Source organism: Mus caroli, unplaced genomic scaffold (genome assembly GCF_978045245.1).
Source record: "Mus caroli unplaced genomic scaffold, Mus_caroli_1 scaffold_19, whole genome shotgun sequence".
Lineage (NCBI taxonomy): Eukaryota > Metazoa > Chordata > Mammalia > Rodentia > Muridae > Mus > Mus caroli.
Genome location: NW_028227274.1, coordinates 22,607,267 through 22,627,272, shown reverse-complemented (window position 1 = coordinate 22,627,272; position 20,006 = coordinate 22,607,267). Strand labels below are relative to the sequence as shown.

Genomic DNA, 20,006 nt, shown 5'->3' with positions numbered 1-20,006 from the left:
TAGGGAAGTGGGGGGCGCTATGGGGGACTTTTGGGATAGTATTGGAAATGTAATTGAGGAAAATATGTAATAAAAATATTAAAAAAAAAATAAATAAATAAATAAAATAAAAAATAAAAAAATATGACAAATTCTATCAATTTTTATGTATCTTTTATTTCTTAATTATAGGCAAAAAGTGTCTCTCTGCATCAAGCAATTTGATGCTTTGCTAGATTTTACACTTCTTCACTCTCTAGATTTACCCTACCCAAATATCCCTTTACCCAGAAACCCAAGGATATCTTGATAGAGTGATGAGCACCTGTGTAACAACTTATAGTTTAGCTGCTCTAATATTTACAATGAACAATTTCAAAATGAATAGTCTAATATAATAAGGGACAATGCAAAGGGACTTCTCCTTAGAAGAACAGTGTAAGGAAGAGGAATGCACAGAAACAGTGTGAGGGAGAAGAATGCACTGAACACTGCAAAGGAGAAGAATGCACTGAACACTGCAAAGGAGAAGAATGCACAGAAACTGTGAGGGAGAAGAATGCACTGGAACAGTGTAAAGGAGAAGAATGCACTGGAATGGTGTAAAGGAGAAGAATGCACTGGAACGGTGTAAAGGAGAAGAATGCACTGGAATGTTGTAAGGGAGAAGAATGCACTGGAATGTTGTAAGGTAGAAGAATGCACTGGAATGTTGTAAGGGAGAAGAATGCACTGGAATGTTGTAAGGGAGAAGAATGCACTGGAATGTTGTAAGGGAGAAGAATGCACTGGAACAGTGTAAAGGAGAAGAATGCACTGGAATGTTGTAAGGGAGAAGAATGCACTGGAACAGTGTAAAGGAGAAGAATGCACTGGAACGGTGTAAAGGAGAAGAATGCACTGGCTCAAACAGATCATATTTGTTCTTCCTTGTTTTAAGGGTTCTAAAAACACTATCTGAGTCTTTACCAATTCTGCAGTACTTTTTATCTCTCAGCTAAGACAGGAAGCTGCCACCTCATAATCACAGAATGAATGAATGCTTAGTCACCAAGACTATTCCTATAGCAGAGCTTCTGTCTTTGACCTCTTGGCATTTGTTCAGGTTATTCTGTGTTCTTAGAACTGTTTTTGTACACTTTTAGATACCTGCTAGATGCCAGTAGAAAATATCTAAAAACAATCTAAAATTCATATTTCTGGGTAGGTGTGTAGAACTAACCACATTTTAAATAAAATACACTGCCAAAGAGGAAAAATAATGGACAAAAGCGAAGAGAAATGACCATGGGTCTTCTTATGCCTATATTCTATTCCTAATGAAATTTCCTAGAAGCCCCAAGGAAAAACTAAACAACTCATACTTAATGTCACTGGCCAGAACTATAGCGTAGACCCCTCTCCTTCTGTAGAATAGGATGGGTATGAAGTTAAGGTAGGTTGTACTCAGAAAGACTGCCATGATAAAGGATAACAGGGATGTTCTGCCAGGGAAAGGATTTATCACTTCATTTCAAGATACTTGTATTCTGTTTTTTCTTTAAACTCTTACTCTTGAATGTATCCTTGAAAAATGTTCCTATGATTTTACAAAAGAAATTTTACCCTCATTTATGTCTTATGAAGACTTTTCAAGATGCCACTTTGGGGAGGCTGACTTGTTTGTTTGTTTGTTTTGTTGGGGGGGGCACTTGGCTATCCTTTTCATTCATCTATATATCTTCTTCTTCTTCCCTCCTCCTCCTCCTCTTCTTCTTCTGGTTTTGGTTTTGGTGTTTGGTTTTGGTGTTTGGTGTGTTTGGTGTTTGGTGGTTTTGGTTTTGGTTTTGGTTTTTTGAGACAGGGTTTCTCTGTATAGCCCTGGTGTCCTGGAACTCACTTTGTAGACCAGGCTGGCCTCAAACTCAGAAATCCGCCTGCCTCTGCCTCCCCAGTGCTGGGATTAAAGGCGTGCGCCACCACGCCCGGCTCTATCTATCGTCTTTTGGGCCACTAGTGATATAAAGATTAACATTTGATATTATGCCAGTACAGATGGAAATATTTGTCTTTGAATGTTAGTTTTCTGGGGACATATCCCAGGAGAGTGGGAGTTCTCTTAGAGTACCATGACACTAATACAGCTGCCAAACTTCCAAATATCTCATACCTTCTCAGTACATACTGCATGCATGTTTGATGACTGCAAACAATATCAGAATGGAGTAATGACTGACTCAAGAAATTGACATATGGATAGTATTAGTGAAATCTTCATGCAATTTTCCAGATTAGACACAATTTGAGGCCCACTGTAAAGCAATCAAGACAGAAGTGTATTTCCTTTTAAAGTGGATTACTCTGGCATACACATGTCTTTCTTGAGGACTTTACAGCATTACATTGGAAGGCGATCTCTAGAATTGGAAATAAAAGTTCTCTGAAGAGAAAGAAAGACATTAAATTTCTAGCTCTAATAAAGGCTACTTTCAGGGATGCGTTACTAACTCAGTGCCTGTCACTGTTTCTCAGACATTAACCTCTTCGATTCTGTCTTGAGTCAAAAGAAGCAGCACAAGAAACAGCTGCCATTTGGTGAATAGTCACCATGCGATAGGACTGATATGTTTGAGCAAGGAAGACAATTGTGTTTAAACCGTTCCACCTGAATGCCACTGAAAATCAAAGTTACAAATGTCCAGAATGGAAAGAAAACGTACAGATTAACTTGAAATTTAAGAAAAAAAATCTTAAAATGCAGCAACATAATGTTTACATAATTTACTATAAACCAAGAACTGCTTCAAAAGGTAGGGAGTAAGGTAATGGAGACACTTCCGAAGGTTTATGTTCATGACAAAAGAAATGCAGTCAGTTAATGTATTTCTTTCTACCTCATGTGTAGAAATCATCAACATATCAAAATACAAAAGAATGATTCACAGCAAAGGGTATAAAATAATGAAATCTGACTGTCATTGGCCATTGTGGATAACTATGTGTCTTCTAATGGTCCCCCTACTATTATTTCTTTTACCACCACTTTTTGGGAGAAAAAGGGGGGCTAGTAAAATGTAAGGCGTTTAATACAAGAAAATCAAAGCATGATTTTGGTATTCCAGATTGGCTTTATTGAATTTCTAGGTCTTGTGGTATCAAAATAGACTAAAAGGAAAATGTATTGTGCATGTCAAGCTAGATACAAGAGTTCCAACAGGTCCAAATGTTTAATTCACACATAGAAAATACTATGCAAAAACCATGCCAAGATAATGCCTGCTACCTTTTGCCTAATTATATAGTGAAGACTAGGTGAAATAAATTTTACCTTCTAGAATTAAAAGCAACACAAAGAATACAGCAAAATAAAATGGATACTCCAGAGAACATTCTTCTCTTTCTTTCCCTATCCAGAGGTGTTCATGTAGGAAGAAAAGTACAAAGACAGAGTATTTCTCTCCTTCCTGCTACCCATATCCTATCCATTTCTTGACTAGTAACAGAAAACCTAAATTGCCATAAGAAGTTTAGTTTTTCAATACCATCTCAGAGCTTCAAAGAAAAAAAAAAAACAGTTTTTTACCTTTTTTTTTTTAAGTTTAAAGCCTGTTGAAAAACTGCAGCAAGCACGTGAGACAAATATAAATATTCTCATCTGCTCTAGTAATAACCCTGCCATTGTTAGAATCCTGGTCCCACTACTTATAGCTGTAAGTAGTTGACTCTGAGCAAGTTATAATCTCTCTGACCTTCCCAATAGAGGGTAATAATGATACTCACTTTATAAAGTTAAGGTGAGAATTAAACATGTCAATGTACATAAAAAGCTTAAAATAGTATTTGGTATAGAATAAGTGCTGTGTAAGCACAACCTGTCATTGTTACTGCTACTATTATTAAAATAAGTAAGAGTCTAAGAAGGTAAAAAGTGAAAAAGAATAGGTTTTAGAGTCAGATAGGTTTCAAAAAGTGTGCCTAATATAAATGTAACATTGGACCAGTTGTCAAACCTAACGAAAGGCATTTTCCCATGTGTTAAGAAGAGGCAACAGTACAGACTAATGGCATCATACAAATGAAAACTGCTAACAGCAGACAGCAGAAAGAAATAATCAATGAATACCAGCAATGACTGTCACTATGACCAATCCCTACCAAGCACAAGATCCCCTATGCTCTAAATAGGACATTTAATTGAGATTCTACACCGTATCCACAAGAATGCAAAGTTAATTTCATTGAACACACTAGCACAAGAAAAACTTTTTTATACCCTCAAAAAGCTCTCTCTCTCTCTCTCTCTCTCTCTCTCTCTCTCTCTCTGTGTGTGTGTGTGTGTGTGTGTGTGTGTGACAGAGAGAGAGATAGAGAGACAGAGAGAGAGAGAGAGAGAGAGACAGAGACAGAGAGAGAGAGAGAGACAGAGAAAGAAAGAGAGAGCGAGCCTGTGTGTCTGTGTCTAATATATGAGTCACAAGTCACCTTCAGGTGTTCCTCCTGTTCCTCATGGGCTGCCCACCTTATTCTGAGATTGCCTTCTACAGGCTGAGTGGTCCCAGAGCCCCGAGTCTCCTGTCCCTACCTCCTCAGCATCAGAATTACAAGCACATGCTAACATTTTCCCCAGGTCCTAAAGGCTTGGGTCTTCATGCTTGAATAGCAAGCACTTTACAGACTGAGCTATCTCCCTACAGCAACACAAAGGTGTATTTATCCTAAGGATTTACTGATCCAGACCTCTGGAAGAGTACAAAGAATAGTTATCCTGCTGGAGTTTTGAGTGAAAATACAAAAAGGCAGGGTTATTTTTTGTTCTTTAATTTAATTTTATTTTTAATTCATTTTTTACACTCCATATTCTATCCCCTGCTCCTCCCCATCTACCCTCTGACTCTGCACATCCCACAGCTCCTTCCTACCCCACCCTGTCTCCACGAGGATGCTCCCCCCACCCCATCCCACCTGACCTCTAAACTCCCTGGGGCCTCCACTCTCTAGAGGGTTAAGGTGCCTCATCTCTGAATGAACACAGACCTGGCAGCCCTCTACTGTATGTGTGTTGGGGGCCTCATATCAGCTGGTGTGTGCTGTCTGTTTGGTGGTCAAGTGTTTGAGAGATCTCGGGGGTCCAGATTAATTGAGACTGCTGGTCCTCCTACAGAATCATTCTTTTCTTTCAGCCTTCAGCTTCTTTCAGCCTTCTCTAATTCAACAACAAAGGTCAGCTGCTTCTGTCTATTGGTTGGGTGCAAATAACTGCATCTGACCCTTTCAGCTGCTTGTTCGGTCTTTCAGAGATCTGAAGATCCAGCTATACCACTCTTGGGAATATACCCAAAAGATGCTCCACCATGCCACAGGGGCATATGGTCACTATGTTCATAGCTCCCCCCATTTGTGATAGCCAGAAGCTGGAAAGAACCTAGATGTCCCATGTCAGAAGAATGGATACAGAAAATGTGGTTCATTTACACAATGGAGTACTATTCAGCTATTAAGAGTGAAGACATCCTGACTTTTGCAGGCAAATGGATGGAACTAGAAAATATCCTGAGTGAGGTAACTCAGACCCAAAAGGACATGCATGATATGTACTCACTAATAAGTGGATATTAGCCAGAAGAAAGAGATAAAGGAAGGAAAGAAGGAAGGAAGATAAAAAAGAAAGAAAGAAAAGAAAAGAAAAGACAAAACCCATACAGAATAGCCAAGATACAGTCCACAGAACTCAAAAGGCTCAACAAGCTGAAGTGCCCAAGTGAGGACGCCTCAGTCCCACTCGGGAGAGAGAAGAAAGCAATCACAAGTGGGGAAGGAGGGAAGGACCTGGGAGAGAAAGAGGATGGGGCAGTGGGGGAGAGGGGAACCTGATCTGGTATTGGGTGAGGGAAAAGAACTAAAGCCCTGAGGGCCAGCAGAAAGAATGCAAACAGGCAACCTCAGGAACTAGGAGGTTGGGGGGTGCCCTAGAATACACCAGAAACCTGGGAGGTGAGAGACTCCCAGGACTCAAAAGGAAGGGACCTTTGATGAAATGCCTGAAAACAGGAAGAGGGAACTTGTAGAGCCCACCTCCAGCAGGAAGACAGGACATCAAATGAGGGATGGGGTTGACATCCCACAGTCATCTTCTGACCCATAATTGTTCCTGTCTGAAAGAATTGCAGGGATGGAAATGGAGAGGAGCCTGAGGAAAAGAAGGTCCAGCGACAGACAGGTCCAAAGTGGGATCCAGCTCAAGGGGAGGTCCCAAGGCCTGACACTATTACTGAGGCTATGGAAAGCTCACAAAAAGGACCTATCATGACTGCCCTCTGAAAAAGGCAGTTTTGGTCATGCATGCAATTTTCAGAGCAGTTGATTTACTTTATAATCAGTAATTATTTGCCATTAAAAAGGCTTTTAGTTTGAGAACTGTAAAAATAAAATCAGAGCTTTGACAAAGTTGTTGAATTTTGCAGTAGAGACATAGTTGGAAAACAACAAGGAAGTGCAGATATTTTAAAACTGGGATAGACTGCGGAGAGAAGATAGGAGGCATCTAGTACTGGCCTGGTCATGATGAGCCCCCTGACTGAGTATGAACAACACAGGGCGTGAAACACAGGAAGCTAGCTTAGAATTAGGCTGGATTAGTATCAGCTCAGAGAAGGAACATTGGTCCTAACAAAGAATGAAGGGAGAGTGTGGCCTGGAATGGGGAGAGCTGTTTGAAACTTTCAGCAGATGGTATGTTTTAGATAGAGGTGACTTTTATTTGAAAGCTGTTTGAAAGTCTCTTAGGCCAGGCAGTGGTGGCGCACACCTTAAATCCCAGCACTTGAGAGGCAGAGGCAGGCGGATTTCTGCGTTCAAGGCCAGTCTGGTCTACAGAGTGAGTTCCAGGACAGCCAGGGCTACACAGAGAAACCCTGTCTCAAAAAACCAAAAACCAAAAACCAAAACAAGACAAAAAAAAGTCTCTTGGGGGGGCTGGTGAGATGGCTCAGCAGGTTAGAGCACCCGACTGCTCTTCCAAAGGTCCTTAGTTCAAATCCCAGCAACCACATGGTGGCTCACAACCATCCGTAACAAGATCTGACTCCCTCTTCTGGTGTGTCTGAAGACAGCTACAGTGTACTTACATATAATAAATAAATAAATTAAAAAAAAAAAGTCTCTTGGACAATCCTGAGCAACTCAAAAGAGGGCCTCTCATGCCTGGCCCTGGGATTTTTGTTAGATGACCTCTGGCTCTTAGAGAGAGCACTGTCAGCACAGATGTGAAGGTTTCACTGAAACTCTATAGGTATACTTACACACTGACTTATGTGGATTATGATTATTTTTCAGGTAGGACAATTCTTTACGGCTTTTTCAGAATTCACTCTATCCTTTTTGTACTATCCTTCCTCAGTATTTATCTAACTTCCTATCATTAATTATAGCCCCCATGGTTCATATTTCTGGTATCAGATTCCTTGTAAAATGCTATTCCCTTCTTTATTGCTTTCTAATTCCCCTACAGCAGCAACGGTTGCTTTTTAGTTTCCTGATTCCTACAAATTTCAGGTTTGCACTCACATCAGAACCTCTGGAGCCAGAAGCCTCTAATGGGAGAGGAACATCTATACTTTTGGGTCTGGGATACACTTCACGCAGTATGATGTTTTCTACTTCCATCCATTTACTTGCAAAGTTTATGATTATTTCCATGATTCATAGGTACCACATTTTCACTACCCATTTGCCTATTGAAGGACATTTAGGTTTTTTCCATTTGCTAGGTATGGGGATTAGAGCCCCTGTGAACATGGCTGACTAAGGATCTATGGAGTGTGTTGTAGAGTCCTCTTCAAGGAGGCTTCCCGGGGCTCCATGAAGTGGGGAGGAGTTCATGAGCCTCCAGCCCTGACTGAGGAGCTCCAGCTTCCGGGAAGGGAGTCAGTGCTCTTTACTAATTTGTCTGCTGGTTGTCTGCCAACTGTGCTCCACTGAGTGGCCCCACATCCATAAACAAGAGGTAGCACAAACTGGACTTAGTGGACTATTAAAACAAAATAGACCATGAAGTTGCAAGGGGTAGAAGTGAATCCGTTAGGAGTTAAGGGGGGAGAAGTAGAGAATGAAAAGTCATCCTAATATTTATATGAAAGCATAAAAATGATTCTAAATAGCCCATGCAATCATAATCATAAACTAATGCTTGTAGCTATTTCAATATTTGACAATTTGGGGGTATATATACTAAGGAAATAAAATCAATATATTAAAAGAGGAAAATATAAGAAATTCTTAAAGAATTAATATAAATATCATGATATTTTAAAAAAATTCAAACCTACCCACTGCAGTTACTGCTGCTGATTATACATGTGTTCTAAAGCTTCTTTTCCTCAAAGATGATGTTTTAAATTTTGTTTTTACTTTTACACATTATATTTCAAATAATAAAGAAACTTCAAACACAATTAAGTTCTTAAAATAGCCCATTGTAAGCCTTCCCTTTGGATGACCTCAAAGCACCCCAGGCATAAACACATTCAAGTACAGTCTCAGATTTACTCCATTAATCACTACCTGTCAAATGGATGAGGATTATGTATACATACACACACACTCTCTCTATATATATCTTATATAGTATATATAGTATCTTATATATTATATAAGCTTAACTTTATAACTTGGGATAATCAGTGCTGTTTGACAACTCTATGGGATATAAATGGAGCTCAGAAGCAAACCTCTGACATTTCTGTGAGGGAGTTACTAGGTGGGACTGAGGTAGGAAGATTCACTCTGTAGACAGGAAAGAGCGCAGCATTCCATGGGATGGGTTCCTGGACTAAGTAAAGAGGAGAAAGCGAGCTGAAAACCAGGACTCAGCTCATGTTTGTCCACCATGGCTCCTGGCCATGGCTCTCAAGACTGAGTGAAACTAACCCCTCTCTTTCCTGACTACTTTATCATGTATTTTGTCACAACAATAAAAGAGAATAATACTTAACTCAAATTAAGTACGCTCCATTAAACTACTACAGGATACAATTTCTTTTTAAGAAGTTTTTTCTTAGGCCTCTTTTTTTTTTTTTTTTTTTTTTTTTTAGCAATAGTTATATATTTATTGATTAGGTGAGATCCAGTGTTTGCCTCAATATACTAAAGCCATTAAATTATTCCTAGTTGTGTTTTTACCCCTGGTCTTTATAACATCTTTTAAATTTAGAATAAAGTCTCTTCATCTATCACTTCAGACCATAATTAGCTTTTTAAGAGTAATCTATGAAGCAGTAAATTTCATCATGGCATTTCCATGTATACTTGTTTTCATTAATCCTTCTCTCTACTGCCCTTGCCCATTCCCCCTTTGACACCCCACTCCCTCCCTAAGTAGTCTGCCCTTCTTCCATGGCATGAGTGTTCCCTGTTGAGAATTATTTTACTTTTAAACTTTGTGTGTATGTGTGTGTGTGTATGCATGCATGTGTGTGTGACTGTGTGTGTGACATGCATGAATGTGGGTGCCTGTGAAGGCCAGACATTTGATCTTCCTGGAACAGAATTATAGATATAGACTATGAGCCACCTGATGTAGGTACTGGGAACCCAATTCAGTTCCTCTGTAAGAACAGTATTTGCTATTAATTATTGAGCCATCACTTTAGCCTTGCCTTGGTCTATGTATCTTATTTGCCCCTACCCCCAACTCTCCTTTAAGACTCTTTTTCCTCTTTCATTACTGTCTTTACGGATTCATGACCTAGTAACCCTTCACAGAGTCAACCCTGGCCTGACTCCTCTGATCTCTTTACTCACTATGAAGTCTAGTGTATTCTTAATGTTTTCACAACTAGTCTGTGCCCATATCTGCACAGCATCTTTCTTATTCATTTGTAATTGTGCTTCTTCTTTAATAAAAAAGAAACTTATTTTCCCTTTCTAAAGTTAAACAGCAGAGCCTAGAAGTCACCTCTAAGTCACAACTTCATTTTTATGTTTTATGAAGACAATTTAGAACCTGATCATCAAGTACTCACAGAAAACATACATGGTTTAAAAAAAAATCTAAGGTGTGGAGATGTCGCAGGATTTTCCCTGTCCAATTACTTTAGTGTAGAGGAGGCCTGTGATTGGATAGGGAAAGGGAGGCAGAGCTAAAAGTTGCAGAGATAGAGAGCCTCTCAGACAGAGTAGAAGAGTAGAAGGAAGATCTCTGCTGACATGTACCCACATTGCGTTTTCCAGCTACAAGCAGCTATGATTTTACAAGGTTAGAAATATTGGGATAAAGCTTTTATCATTATCAACTGGCTCTGAAATGATTGTGCTGGCATCTAGTTACAGGGTTGGTGGTTCCATTTAGTTGCTGGAATGTGGAATTGCCGACTACATGGGTTTATGGCTGAGGAAGAAGTAGCAGCGCCAGGTAGAAGCAAAGGAGAGCTGCATACACAGCAATCTGATATTGGTCACAGGGGTGGGGGGTAGTTCCAGAGAGTTGGTGGTGGCGGCTGGAGCATAGGAGTGTGGTCTGACCCCACAGAGAGTTGATAGGTTCGGTTTGGTTTTGTAATATTTCCCCCAACATGGAGAGATGTCTCAGAAGTCAGGAGCATTTGCTACAGAAGACTGAGTACAGTTCCCAGAACAGACATGGGATAGCTTACAAAGACTTGTCACTCCAAATCCAGGGGATATGGCAGCAGATATGTGCACATACCATATGCAGACACACATACACACACATACACACACACACACACAACCATTTTGGTTTTTTGTTTGCTTGTTTTGGAGCTGGAAATAAAGCCTAACTCCTCACACATGCTAGGCAAGTGTTGTACCTACTCCACAGGTATCTTCTTTTGAGAGTACATTATCTACATAGACTTGGCTGACATTTTCCTTCTAGTTTCCCTTTTAGTTACACCTCTTAAGATTCAAGTTAAGTGACAGTGTTAATTATTACTAAGTTTTGTTTGGCCTCTTCCAGCTGTTCTTAGAGACTCCCTATCAGGCATCAACATTTTTTCCCTACCAGTTTTGTGGTACTTCCTTCCTTTTACTTTAATAATCATGTCTATGCTCCTACGGTTTTAAGGCTCTACTAATTTTGTTAAATGAAAGGCTCCCTGTCTCCTCCAAAGCCCCCTCTTACGTTGTCTTTACTTTTGTGCTGTCTCCCTCAACTCTTTCTTGCCAAGGGCATGAGCAGAAATGTGAGGATGAAGCTGATTTTCACAAGCACTCTGGGCTGGAGGCATACACAGAGTTGTCAACTTCTTTTCAGATTAGTGAAGACATATATAGAAACAATCAACATAAGTTGTAACATTCCTCTGTGGCTACTGTACAACCTAGCTTTCAAAAAACAGAACAAAAGATAACATTCCAAACCAAAGAATCAATAAGCTATTAATAATTTGACTATTTCTTTAAAAACTTATGACTAAAAAATGGCCTGTGTTAACTATCTCAGCTAAATCATATTACAGTGATATTATTATTGTTGGGTTTTTGTTTGTGTTTGTTTGTTTGTTTACTTTTCCATATGTGCCAATGCTAGATTCAAAACTAGGATTCCATTAGCAAAAATCTTAGCCCATCTAAAGCAGTTTTATCCAGTCTGAATAGCAATGTTCTTTAGACAGTTTGCAAGGAATCCTCAAGTTTGACCTTTGGGGTTTTGATGCTATTTGGGGAACATGGATGGGAAACATGCTCTGTGCCTGCTTCATTTCACTTATTTTCATAATCTGATGGAAATATACCATGTGCACTCCATATGCACTTGTTATATATTATCTGTATTTTCATGCTTAGTATGAATGATGTCATATGACATGGTCCTTTCTATTAAGATAAGGGTTATTTCTATCCATTTGAAGATTTACTCTATAAGAACAAAGACATCAAGTAGCACTGTTAGAAGGCTAAATGCGTGGCTCGCACGCTTGCTTTTACATCATAAAAGGCGAGGTTCTCACTACTCATCACTTGATGATAGGTAATTACTTATAAATATAATACATAGAAGCTTATACAGAAGTCACCAAATAATTTATTATTCTGAGAACTAGAATCAAAAAAGGGATATTAATGTTTTCCAAAAGGACACCAAATACCCATGTTTAACAAAGGGCTGGTGGCTCTTTATTAAGTAACAGGTCAATACACGTTCTTACCCAATCAAAAGTCCCCAGTAACCACCTCCTACTTCAAGTTTCTTTTATGATCACTGGACTCATAGGAGCAGGCAAGGAAAGAGGAAGTCAACAGACATGGAAGCCATGAGATATGTGTAAATTTTAAACAACATGCATCTCATGTGACTGTCTATGTAAAAGGAAAAGGAAACTTTTGCATCAAAAGAGGCCACTTACCTGCTGCTCCTGCGCTCTAGCAGCTCCAAGCTCTGAGAGAGACAGGGTAAGCTTCTCTTGCTGCTCCGAAAGGTACTTCTGGTAGAGACTTAGAAGTTCTTGGCATTCTCTATACTGCAGCTGAAGAGGTGAGAATGCAAATTAAGGAAAAACAAACTGATTCACATATAGATATCACAAACAAAACAGAGAGAAAAATACAATAATATATGGCCAGAGTAGGTGATATGAAATCATCAGATAAAAAAAGTATATGGGTCCAATCATGAAGCAACGATTTGAATAAGAAAGTAGTACTGATCACCCCAGTGAAGAAACATTTCTCTTAGTTTCTTTGCAGAGCTAGAGAAACTCCCATCACATTATGTAAACAATCAGATGAAGCAGGGTACAGAGCACATGTCTGCAACCCCAGCATTCTGCAGGTTCAAACATCCTGTTGACAATCATGAGTTCAAGGCTGGACTGTGACAATACATCCATATGCTGTTCCAAGGGAAAGGAAAGGAAATTAAAAAGACAAGTAGCCAATAATTTAAGAGTTAAAACTCTAAAACTCTTAGAAGAAATCATACAAGTGCATCTTTGAGACATAGGATTGAGAAATTGCAAAGAAGAAAATTCTCAAATTGAAATACTTTGAAATCATTCATGAGATGGAACATCAATATTCAGAATATATAAACAGCTCATACAAGTCAACAATAAGTAATAGTAATCTAATTTTTAAAACTGGCAAAGGTGCTAAGGAAATTTTCAAAAGAAATATTTGGATGACCAAGAAGTAAAAGATGGTAACCACAACTGCTATGAGAGAAAGGCAAATCAAAAGCATAAAGAGAAAGGGCTTTGTATTCATGGACTGCCTCAGTCAAAGATTTTTGATGGCAAGTTTAACATGGGTATGCTCAAGTGGAGCCTTGCAGTCTAACAGACATGCACATTTGCTGCTACTCTGGAACATAATGTAGTATTTTTTTAAAGATAAATTTATTACATAGTCCAATAAGTTCAACTTATCCAACAAAATCAAAAGCCTAAAAACAAAAACTCATACATGGTTGGAGTTTTCACTTAGAGCAGCCCTGCTCATAGTGACATAGAAGCAACAAGCATCTCAATGTTCATCAACTCATCAACAGAGCAGTGTCTATAAAAGGAGCATCATTTAACAATAAAATAAATGAGGGATTGCTACATGCTACAAACCTGGAAAATATTATGTCATGAAAAAGAACACTGACACAAAGGCTAGATACCATATGTATTTATTAGTATGAAGAGTCACGAATAGGCAAGTCTACTCAGGCAAGAAAGTAGATTGGTGGTTCTACAGACTGGGTATGAGGAACAGGGAAAATAGGTGTAGGTTTATGGGGGAAAGGTAATAAATAGGTTCTGAAGTGAGGTAACTCTGGGAAATGTTTAATGCCACTTGATTTTATGTAAAAAAGTATTTTATTAGTGCCAATTTTATACACTGAGTTCCTAACTCTACTAAGCAAAAGGAATTATATTTTGAACTTTTGTTGCTTTGCATATCAATAATCACATCAATATTTCATCAATAATGTCAACAGAAAATTTTTGCACACATATCTCATTTCTGGTATAGAGAACACGGTAACCTAGCCTGGAGTGCCCTTCTTTACAGCTCCTAGCATGTGAAGAATTCTCAAGTCGAAAGCACTAGATCAGAAAGGTTCAACTTCATAGGTCAGGCACTTGGGACACAGGTAGGTCTGCCCCAGCTTCTTAATGTGGTTCTTTTCTCCTAGGTTGCGTTTCATACAAATTATTTCTGAGTTCCCTCTCAGCACTCATTTAGGTATGCGGTTGGCGTAAGAACTACTGTCCAATAGGGTTAGTCTGTACATACACTTCTATACAAGATCACCATGATTAAGAGTAGGGATAATATTTCTTAAATGTCAAAAGTTGTAACTAGTTTCAATATTCCTTAAAATTTTCATAACCTAATCATTGCTTCTAGGCAGATTCCTATTCTAATAACTTTTGTCAATCATAACTGCATAAATAACCACCTGCTTCATTATTCTGGTTATTAACCTTTATAAAAAGGAGCCCAAGATGGCTTACAGGAGAGTACTGGCTCACAGTGAAAGGCCAGGTCACTAAGTTTATAGAATAACATCAATTTCAAGAGCTTAATGAATACTTAGTATCTGAAACAACAAAAATAATAACAGAACAAGAGCAGTGGTATAAATAAGCTAATAGTTTCTATTGTCAATCTATGTTGTATTTCTATGGTTTTACATTTTTGACTTGTATGTAAGCTCCAAGAGACAGGAATAATTTGTGTAGTCCCAAGGAGACAGTTATTATGAATATTAAAAGTTTTTTATTCTAGCTGCTACCATACACAATAATATTTATAATATGTGAATATAGTAGTCTGGTCACAGAATATGAATTTTACTCTAGAAAAAACCAAATGTAATTACATAGATTGTAAGTTAATGTCAGCATCTGAGACAAGTTATAGGCATTTTAATACATTCCAGGTGACAGAATATAAAAACATATGGTCTCATATATGTTGATTTTTTTTAAAAAAAAAATCTCTTTCTTGGTTTTCTCAGATTTTAGAATGACCCATATTTAATTTTTCCTAGCCAATGAGACTTTAAGCCTGAACCTGGAATGAGATCTTAGGAAAATGTAGTTAAAATTTTTCTTCACTGAACAGGGAATTACTTATTTAACTGAATCTTAGTCAGAAAAGAATGTACTAGTACTAGAAGATTAAATCAGAGAAAAGGTGTATGTGGCCTCCCTTCCCCCAGCCTGGAACCTGCTTGCTCAAGGGTGGAGCTACCGGCTCATTCGTCCTGCCACGCCCACTGCTGGAACCTGCCTTTGCTGCCTGGAGGCACACACGTGTTCGTCCTGCTACTGGACCCTGAGTTACTTGGCGGGATATTGGGTTCCCTCCCCCTTCCTTTATAACTGAGTGTCTGGAAATAGTAAAATTGAGCTTTGATCAGGATGTTGTCTTAGCTCCATTGTTTCTTCCGCCCCGTCTAGATTCCTCTCTTTTCAGCGAACTGCCATTCTCAGTTGAACCGTTCGTGTTGTGGACTGCGGGCAGGCCGCAACAGTTGGCGCCAGAACTGGGACCTGAAGAATGGCAGAGGGATGCTAAGAGAAACGACTGCTGTGTGGAGCTCCACAAGAAAGGAAAGGATCTTCGTATCGGAGGAGCATCGGAGCAACGGACAGGTACACATGCTAGCGCTAGCCTAAAATTTCAGTTTTGTAAAGTGTTGCTGAGGATGCGGTAGGATACGAATCAAGTTTGAATCAGTGCTGACCCAACACTGTTTCTGCTTGGGGTCAGTAGTTCGTTAATCGGAACTAGATACGGAGACAGGCGGTGTGCCGCAGTTTTTTAGAAAACTGCTTAGGTGGAAGAAGGAAGGGTTTAAAGTCATGGATCAGGCGGTTGTTTTTAGCTTTCAGGAGTTGCTTCGGGCCAAAGGAGTAAGGCTTGAAGTACAATTAGTAAGAAATCTTTTAGATAAGATAGATAGCTGTTGTCCATGGTTCAAAGAAGAAGAAACGATAGATTGTGGAACCTGGGAGAAAGTTGGTGAGGCCCTGAAGCGAGTTAGAGTTTGAGATTAAGCTTCAGAGGCTGAGTCTCTTTAGATATTTCTAGTTTAGATAATGATTAATGTGATTCCTATCCTAAATAGTAAAATTTAAGATAAGATATAAAGCAATGCCTCTTTATTAAAGCGTTAAAGCTTGCTTTAATAGGTATTCATAGGTATTAATTGATATCCAAACTTCGTAATATGATAGTAATGCTTCTAATATTGATTTTAACAGTGATAAATTGTTTTAAACATAGGTTTTGCTTTCCCAAAGTTGTAGATATTATCCTAACCTTGCACAAAAACTTAAAAATTATGGTTAAAACTGCCATTGTTCCATTGACTGCAGCTTGCAGTTTGATTGCAAATTTAAGATTAATGCTCAGATTAAAAAGTATTTTACCTTTGAGTCAATACAGGGCTCTGGGCAGTCCCAGAGCGGCTTGTGGCCCTTTCTTTTGTTTTGCAAACAATGCCTAAAAAAGTTTTTCCCTGTGTTCAAGAAAATTTCTTTTTAACAGTGTTACAGATCTATTCAGATGTTTAAAATAATGCTTAAATTCAAAGATTTTTGCTTCTAGTAAACTGGTAATCACTAGAAAATTTTGCCTCTACGTATGGCTAATATAGCTTTACATTATGTAAGAAAAATGTTTATTGTTTCTGCTTCTTTACAAGAAGCCAAAAGTTTTAATCTTTCAGTATATATTGTTTCCTAAGTGGAAAGTATTTTATTAACTAATGCTTCTCAAGGGAAGTTTACCTTAAATCCTTGCTTGTCATTTTTCCAGTTTAGACTAGCTTCTAGCCTTTTAACTTTATGACAATAGTACATCAGAGACTGTATATTCAGAGTTAGTAAAATTAGTCATTTAATAGAGTCATAATGATTTTTCACTCTTCTTCAGTGTGACCAGCCATTCTAACTCAATCTTAGACTGGTCTAATATTCAGTTCAATTATTAGAGATTCCTATATTCTAAATTACCTAGCAAAGTTAATTCAGAGGATATCCCCCAAGGTCACCAAAGGCTCATCTTGCCTTCACCTTATTTGTCCTAAACTTTTTGCAAACTGACATTAAAGGTCAGTCTGCAGCGGAACGCCACTGGCACCCAGTTACTTCTAATTCTTATGTATTGGTAAAATGGAAGGACGCCCTGACTAATAAATGGAAGGGTCCAGATCCAGTTCTAATCTGGGGAAGAGGCTCGGTTTGTGTTTTTTCACGAGATGAAGATGAAGCACGGTGGCTACCAGAGAGATTAATTCGTCAGGTAAACACAGATTCTGTCTCTTCTCGTAAGTATCATTCTAATGACTAAAATTCCTCTTGTGCTGGGAGTGGAAGCTCTCAGAAACACTGTTTTCCTCTGAGCCAAATCCCCTACAAGAGGCCAGATTAACTTTAGCTTTACAATTTGCATCTAAATAAAGTACCTTGACTTCTCCAAACAGAAAATTTACATTGCTACACTCTCATTGTTTAGAATTCTTCCTTTTCTCAAGCAGGTCAATCTACATTCTCCGGTTCTCCGCCCCTAAGAGCAAACAGGTGGTACTGCTAATCTCCCTTCCAAGGACATCCCAGCACGTGGCTTTTGAGTCTAAGATAAGATTTAGATTTACCAGGAGAGCTAGGGAAGTAGAAATTTCATATATATTTACAGAGATTAGTTCTTATTTTGATAGAGATGGGCTTAGTCCCTTAGCTGGCCTCTGGCTTTTCACCCTTGCTGTTACTGCAAGGTGTCCTTAGTTCCTCAGGCTATTGAGAATAACAGAGATGAAGAGGAAAGACCTTCAGCTCCTATTTTAACCAAAATTAATGGTGTTAATACTGACATAATTTTTGTCTAGGCCTTGCTAAATCTGAGGTTGACAAGTCTCATAGAGACTGCGCATAACTCAGAATTGCGCTACTGATTCATAATCATATGAATACAGTATGGGTACCGCTTGGCACAGGAGATTACTGCGGAGGGAAGGTCCAGCTTGACCGTTTCTGAGTTCCCTGTGCGACACACCTGATTTGAAAGAGGTTGGTATCTGATTCCAGCTAAAAACCAAAAATACTTAAGGCTCTGCCTCCCCTCCCCAAAAGATACCAAGAGCCACAGATGTGAGTTGTTATAATGCTCATGGGAGGAATCAGGTCAATGTCCACCCAAGTCAAGGTTAAAGGCCCACTCATCTATGGATGAAAAGAATCATTTGATCACCTCTGTTAAGCATTGCCTATTTAAACTTAATTAATAGGGGGGAGAGAGGTTGGAGACCTTGCTGTTGTAAGAGCAAGCCCTTCACTGCCTCCCACCCAAATAAAAAGCCAACTGGCCTTGTACTAAACAGCTGGTCTTACCCCCTTCTCACTGTTTCCCCTGCCTGTCATCAAAAATTGCGGAGGATTATCAGCTCAGTGTTATTCTAAATTTGTTTAGTTAAACTCAGCCAGGGTTCCAACACCCTACTTAAAATGCAAACAGGTAGCTACCTATTCAGCACTAATTAGCATTATAAAGTCAGAGCCTATTCTGTTAAGTGGTTTACTAGGATAATAAAGACAGTCTTAGCCAAATACAGTTTACCATTAGAAAAGTTAGGGAATCCCACGGAAACAGGTGGGATTTCTTTAGCCCTAAGAACTCAGGCAGAACTATTGAACATAGATAATTTTTCTGCCTCAGGCCACCCCCCTTTTTTTATTTTTGTTTTGTTAACTAATGGGAGGAAATGTGGCCTCCCTTCCCCCAGCCTGGAACCTGCTTGCTCAAGGGTGGAGCTACCGGCTCATTCGTCCTGCCACGCCCACTGCTGGAACCTGCCTTTGCTGCCTGGAGGCACACACGTGTTCGTCCTGCTACTGGACCCTGAGTTACTTGGCGGGATATTGGGTTCCCTCCCCCTTCCTTTATAACTGAGTGTCTGGAAATAGTAAAATTGAGCTTTGATCAGGATGTTGTCTTAGCTCCATTGTTTCTTCCGCCCCGTCTAGATTCCTCTCTTTTCAGCGAACTGCCATTCTCAGTTGAACCGTTCGTGTTGTGGACTGCGGGCAGGCCGCAACAGGTGTATACCAAACCATGAAACAAATGGGTATGCTGTTGTGCATGCAACCACCATGTAAAAGCTGAGCAAAGCAACCAGTTAGCACAGCCTCTACTGAAGACAGAAGCCCTTTGCTAGGACACCGGAAAAGGTCTACTAAAAGAAATTTTAAAATAGGACTATACAACAATACATCCATTGTCCAGAATGCAACTGATTGCATGCCACATCAAGAACCAAGAAAATATTGATTCAATGAGAAAAGAAAATCAACAGATGTCAATACTCAAATAATCCAGTATGCTTTAAACAAATGAAAAACTAGAATATCTCAGCAAAGAAACAATTGATATAGAAGAATCAAATGGAAAACTTGGAACTGAAATTAGACTAATCAAATAAAATGCCCACTGCATGGACTCAATTGAATAAAGAGAACATGGGAAAATTAATTAATGAAGTTGAAACTACGATACACAGTGCCCTTCTAAACAGCAGAGAGAAAACAGACAAACAAACAAAATAAACAGAGCCTCCGGGAACTATGGTAACACAACAAAAGATCCACCTGAGTCCTGCTCCAGTACCAGAAAAGGAGCATGCCCAAGGGGGGGATGCCAAAGGTCTAACAGCTCGAAATGCATTCCCCTTTTCCAAAAGCTGAGCAAATTCCGAACAGAGTTAACTCTTAGAAACCCATGCCAAGAAACATTAGTGTCAGCTTCTGAATGCAAAAGACAGAACCTGGTGGTGGGAAGGAGGGGAAGAAGAAAACTAATCTTGAAAGCAATACAGAAGACCAATAAAGGCACAGTGATGAGTGACCAGGGTTCTCATCACAGAGCACAGACAACCGGGACAGCAGCACATCTTCTCAAGTCCCGAAAGGAAAGAATTGTTGATCTAGATTTGGATATTCACCAAATACAATCTTCTAATGTGGAAAAAAAAAAAAAAAAAGAAACCCTCAAGTAAAGGACAACTTGCAGAATACTTCCCTGTCGTACATAGG

At 39.1% G+C, this 20,006-nt stretch overlaps 1 protein-coding gene across 2 annotated transcripts in view; it reads right to left on the bottom strand.

Moving 5' to 3' along the window:
* The window catches only part of Kiaa1328 (KIAA1328 ortholog), a 324,609-nt gene that overhangs the window by 187,543 nt on the left and 117,060 nt on the right, over positions 1-20,006 (bottom strand). For both annotated transcript variants that reach the window (XM_085833650.1, XM_085833651.1), the window contains one exon: positions 12,324-12,451. In XM_085833650.1, coding sequence (XP_085689776.1) covers positions 12,324-12,451 — 128 coding nt within the window. The remainder of the gene's footprint in view (positions 1-12,323; positions 12,452-20,006) is intronic.